General features: G+C 45.1%; 1 protein-coding gene across 1 annotated transcript in view; it reads right to left on the reverse strand.

The window, feature by feature from the left end:
* The window catches only part of GCM1 (glial cells missing homolog 1 (Drosophila)), a 6,970-nt gene that overhangs the window by 247 nt on the left and 703 nt on the right, over window positions 1–6,020 (reverse strand). The window contains exons 2-5 of the mRNA XM_010024806.1: window positions 4,427–4,679; window positions 3,346–3,458; window positions 2,169–2,297; window positions 157–339 (exon numbers count right to left, since the gene is read on the reverse strand). Coding sequence (XP_010023108.1) covers window positions 157–339; window positions 2,169–2,297; window positions 3,346–3,458; window positions 4,427–4,679 — 678 coding nt within the window. The remainder of the gene's footprint in view (window positions 1–156; window positions 340–2,168; window positions 2,298–3,345; window positions 3,459–4,426; window positions 4,680–6,020) is intronic.

Genomic DNA, 6,020 nt, shown 5'->3' on the forward strand with positions numbered 1-6,020 from the left:
GCCATGTGCTGCCTTCGCCATGGGCAGAGCATGCTGGGTGCCGGGGTGGGCGCAGTGCTGGGGGGAAGGGGCTGCGCAGCGGGCAGCAGGGCTGCTGCCAGGCCTCCCGGTGCTGGGGGTGCTCCCGAGGGACGGGCTCCTGCTCCAGGCCGGCACCTCTCCGGAGCCCATGTCCTCCCCGGTTCTGGAGTATGGCAGCCACCCAGAGCAGCTGCCCAGCACCAGCTCCCGGGAGCTTTTGCTTATGTGTCCCCTGAAATTATCTGGTAGCGGGTAAGCATCTGGCTTGGAGAGAAGTAAAGGCAGAGCCTCCTGTGTCGGCACTGCACCTGTCAGAGACTTGGGAGAGCACGGTGTGGTTTAGCAAAACAAGCAGTCATCCGGCAACATGACATAACACCCGTCCTGTACGAGACACTCATGAATGCATTCAATTCGTACAGGTAACGAAGCAGGCGCTGTAGCAGAACCTCCTTGAGGGGTAGTGCCAGTGGGCTTTAGGGGCAAACCAAACAGCGCTCCCAGCTCACGAATCTGGGTTCGTTTCACCAGATTTTGCTCAAAGCCTGTTTTACACTGAAGGAATCGTTAGACCTCGCATTCACAGCCCTCGGCTTCTGCTGCCAGCATAAATTACGCTAGTATATGTGACAGCACAGATTCCTTTTTTCCTATGGAGTTTGTAAAAGCTAGGTATGATGCTTTTAACTGATTGTTCTGTAGTGATCTTTTCACTGCATAATATTATGCTTCAAATTTTCAAGACTCTATTTCTAATTGATAAGTTTTCCTGCCTTTACGTTTTTTTACCCCACAAACAGAAATTTCGTTCAGGGAGGGAGCAGCACACAAGAATTATCCTTTTGGGTCTTTTGTTCTGGATATTTCACAACTTCTTTAATTGCCCTAATTATTGGATTATAATTTTGCAAACTTTACTTCCTTTCAGAACACATATTCTGTGCTACCATTTTTGATGAGTACCTACAGGTCTCTCTTTGTAATTCTGCTTTTGCATCCATTTAATTACAGTGATTTTGCTGACTGCCAGACTAGCAAAGCTCCTTTCAGATGTTCTCCACTCACCATGAGAGCAAATTCCAACAATCTGATGTAGGACCCAGCCCACCTTCAGCTAAAGACCCGCTGACGCCATAGGGAAAACATGCTGTGTATCACTTGCTCTATTTTGGGCTCACATTTTTCTCCTCCCTTGTCTCTTGTGAGCACATGAAAATCAAATCTTTTCAGAAGACTTTTTGCAGATTCAGTGACACAGATTCTGCATGTCAAATCACACTCTTGAGTTAGTCATATCACAGCCAATCTTGGCAGAACACAAATATGATGTGTTATTTACCCCCCAAAAACCTGCTGGAGAGCCATCAAAAAGAAAGCCAGCTGAAAGTAAATGGTATGACTCCAACGGCACAGAGTCAGACCAGTTGAACAGCAGGCTCTATAATCAGGTATTTAAGACATCTTTGGTCTGCTCCTACTCCCACATGATTCAAAGTGAAAAAACCAGGAAGCTGTTGTAGGAAGGGAAGGGAGAAGACATGTCTAGAGGGAACTGACCTCAGTAAGACCAGTAGGTGAAGACCTAGGTGAAGACTATTTTAGTGTTCATGGGGACAGAATTAAACCATTGACATGAAAATAATTGTTTCTGTATTTGTTAAAAATTCACACAGTGGCTCAGGTGCTTTTTCTTACGCTCATGTTCCCAGACACTTCTGTCAAGAGGCCATCTGATGCAACCTGGTCCAAAATCTGCCAGGAAATGGTCCCTGACACATGCTGTCCTCCTGACCTGTGCCAGGCATGTTATCTCAGAGCACAAGCTAGCACTGTCCAAAACCATGGCAGGGACCAGGAGAACAGTGATATGTCAGAGTTTGTCCTCCAGCCCTGCTTTGTTCAACAGTATAGATGTAAAGCTGTGCTGCCGTCATGCCTTGAAGAGGCTCCAGGCAAGTTGTGCTGGCAGTGGATGACAGAGCAGGATGCTCAGGATAGCCCTGCTCATTCTTGGCCTGATCATGGGGAGGCAGAATGTGGAGATGTAAAGCCTGATCTCACCCAGACCCAAAGCCAGATAGCCTCCACCATGCCTTGAACCATGGATCTCTGACCTCACAATTTCATTGATTGATAATAAAAGTTACCTCAATCTCCTGTATTCTTTGTAATCTTGGAGAAGATGGAGAAAAAGCTGTTTGTGCTTTTTGGATTGATCTTCTTGCTTCTGCTTCTAATTTTGTTTCTGGACGTGGATGGTCATGAGCTCCTTTGGACTTTAGAAAGTAATTATGATATGTTAAAGTTAGAAACAACCATGTCATTAGTCTTAAGGGAGCAGAATTTGTAGCACAGGCCAAAACCACACATATGGCCTGATGTAACACTTTGTATTTAATAAGGCAGTGTGTGCTTGCAGCGCAGAAAGCCAGCCTTATCCTGGGTTACATCAAAAGAAGCATGACCAGCAGGTTGAGGGAGAGGATTTTCCTCCTCTGCTCCACTCTTGTGAGATCCCACCTGGCGTAATGCTTTCAGCTCTGGAGTCCCCAACACAAGAGGGACGTGGACTTGCTTGAGGCAGTCCAGAGGAGGGCCCTGAAGATGCTAAAAGGGCTGGAGCATCTCTGCTATGGAGGCAGGCTAAGAGAGTTGGGGTTGCTCAATGTAGAGAAGAGCAGGCCCAGGGGAGACCTTCCAGTACCTAAAGGGGCCTACAAGAAAGCTGGAGAGTGACTTTTTACAAGGTTATGTAGTGATGGGACAAGGGGGAATCACTTTAAACTGGCAGAGGGTACATTCAGATTAGATATTAGGAAGAAATGCTTTACTGTTATATATAACACACAGATGGCATTTTCCACAGATAGTCCCTTGGGTAGAACTATTTCCTACTCTAAAATAGCCTCATGCTTATGCATGGTGCCTGGGAGAAAAGGCTGAGATAACATGGCATTTCTGATTTTCTGAGACTTTGTTGGTTTCTATGTACCTGAGGCAAAGTGATTCAAAATCAAGGGGTTTTCATGGGAGCCTAAGAGAAAAATCTAACATGCTGAAGGGTCATAATAGCATAGGCTAATTCAGGTAGGAAGGGAGCTCTGGATGTGTAGCTCAACCTCCTGCTCAGGCAGGATTAACTTCAGGGTTAGATCAGGCTGCTTGGGACCTTGCCCACTCATTGAGAAAATTTTTCTCCTTACAGTCATTTGATCTTGTCATATTCAATGACCTTTATTTGTTGGAACAAAACCTTTCCTTAATCAATCTTAAAAAGCAGTCTTTAAAGTTAACTTGCACAGTGTAAGGTAATTTTATACCAACCTGAAAAAATATGAATTGTCCTTCGTGCCTCCAGAAGTTGGTAACCGGGTAACCCCCGTGGCCTCGGCAGGAAAGGAGCCGCAGGGGCCCACTGCAGTTTGGACAGCATTTTCCTGGAGCAAAAATCGTGGGAAATATTTTCTATATGACACTGATCAGATGACTCCCATGTGGTAAAATGGCTCATTGGTAGCGGATTGCAACTTCTGTTTTGGGGCTTAGAAACTACACTGAGAAAAAAACTACGCAAAAAACTTTCAAACATAACCAAAAATCAGTATAAGCAAGATAATAATTGCCTTTATTCTGTTCCAGTATTAAATATAATTGGCAAAAAAATATTTCTATTATAGCTTTAGTATCATCTTTTTCATTTGTTATCATGGTCTGTTTCAGTTTTTTAACTTGGCAGTGTCCAGAATTTCATGTGTTCTTGTCTGATTTTGATAGAGGACATCATTCTGACCTCAGTAATTGCTTGAGCAATACCTCTCTTTATCCAAAACATTCATCAGATCCAGAAATCAGTATGTGCTAGCTCTACTGACCAGTCAACAATTGTTTGGAATGGTCTCATTAAAAATGTGCGTGCAGCTCATGTTCTCTATTTTCAGTGTGCTGCTCCAGTGACATGACTATGAGGCGTATTTTCCAGCCATCATAATTTATGAGCAACTTCTTTCCTGCAAGACTTGTCTCCTGAGTTAGTTTTGGGCCCACGCAATAATGAAGCTACACTCAGGTCAATAGGAACAGCACAGCAGGAAGCTGCCTGCACTGCACAGCTTTCTCAGTAGCCTCAATCATAGGCCTGAGAAGGCTGGGAATCAACCTGCAGCCATCAGAAATAGAAATTAAAAAACAAAAAAGAAAGAAACGTCCCCTCCCCCTCCCAAGCAAACAACTTGTCGCAAAAGTAAGAAATGTAAAATGCATTGTTCTAAAATTCAGAGTTGCATTTGAATATAAGGAATGGCAGCTGGAAGGTAGGATAATCTCAAGGATATCTTCTAGTTTGATTTCTTTCTTGTTGTGTTCACTTAAGAACTGTCATATAATGAACAGCCATGCTCATACTCACGCTGTTGTTTTTGCCTTGCTTTATCACATATGGCTGGTCTTAGGTAGATCTTCCTCCCATCCAAGGTTGAGCAGTCATTGCCACAGACCACCACCCCAAGGCAGGACTTTTTTAAGATGCGAGAGTTGTGGTTGTTGGTGTTTCTCATTGCCCAGCTGCTGTGGTGCCTCTGAGCATTTTTATCTTCTGAGCTATAGATATGCTTTACATAGGAATCTGGCCATTCTTGAAACCCATCTATCTGTCTTACGTCCTGTGGAGAGACCAAAGCAAGCCATGTTTTAGGCTGAGGAAGAGAAGAGCTCATGCAAGAGCCCAGCAGACCTGGTCTTCTGCTGGGTGTCCTCTAGCCTAGGTGAATCCAGCACCCTGTCACGTGATGCTGATTGGCAGGAGGGAACAGTGGAGAGAAGGCAGAAAAGCCACAGCTCCCCATGACTGCCTGTGAGCCCCAAAGCACCGGGAAAGCCTGGCCAGGAGGTTGTTCTCACTCACCCATGGGTCCAGCTCCCAGGTACAGGACCTACTTGGGAGAGGAAGGTGAGATGCCTGATGTAAAACAGCAGATACTTTCCTTGCAGGCAGCAGTCACCACCTGACTAACCACTGTTAGCCTTTCATAGCAGACATCCTGCTTTGCCTTTCAGGCTATTCGCAGCAGTGTTACGCTGAATCACCTGGCTTGATTTGGCTCAGTTAACTGGAAAAAGGGCAAATACTGAATCAGATGGAGACTATGCCCACATTTAGGTGGGTGTTTAGTTCTGGACTTTGGTTCGTTTTGGTCTTTTGCTGTGAAAGACTTCCACGGTGATTTTTCTGAAGTCCAAAACAAAGATACCTGGCATCCTGGTCAGGTTTTATTTTCACTGCTATGGACTAAGCTACAAAACCAAAGGACAACACTGTAAGGAAAAATATAAATAAAACTCAATGGAAAAAACACAGACAACAAACAAACAAGGGACCAAGCACGCATCACCTCAGCTGGTACAGTCAACACAGTGAAATACGTAAGTTGCAAAGCACTTAACATATCCATAATGGTTTTGAGGGAAAAGATCTTGCAGGAGTATAAAACTTACTAGGAATGTCCTTAAAATTGCTGATCCCAGCCACTGAGAGCCATTGCAGCAGCATGAACATCAACTGAAAAAACTCTTGTGCTCTTTCTAGAGCCGCCAGACAGCGTAGGGAAGGGTGTGGAGGAAGCCTCCAGGCCAAAATGCAGGTGAAGGTGACCTTGGAGGGGAGGGCAGGGAAGGAGGCAGCCTGGAACACGGAGGTTTTGTGTGAACAGCAGTGGCATAGTAGGGAAGAAACTGGGATCAGGTAAGAAGGCAGAGTTAGGAGGTGAAAGGCAGAGCTGGGTGCTGAAGGATCGCAGCAGGAAGAATCTGGCACAAGTATGTTGCGTTGAGGGATATGGAGATGATGTTTGCATGCAGGGTGCTGTGGGGCTTTCAGTGGAGAGCATGGTTGAAATTTTTAGGTAAGAGGACTAGAAAAGGACTGAGGGATGGAAAGATCACTATTCTGCCTCTCAGCAAACCTCTGCAAAACCAAAGCTTTTCCTAGGTGCTCATGGAAAGAG

Source organism: Nestor notabilis, unplaced genomic scaffold (genome assembly GCF_000696875.1).
Source record: "Nestor notabilis isolate BGI_N333 unplaced genomic scaffold, ASM69687v1 scaffold7452, whole genome shotgun sequence".
Lineage (NCBI taxonomy): Eukaryota > Metazoa > Chordata > Aves > Psittaciformes > Psittacidae > Nestor > Nestor notabilis.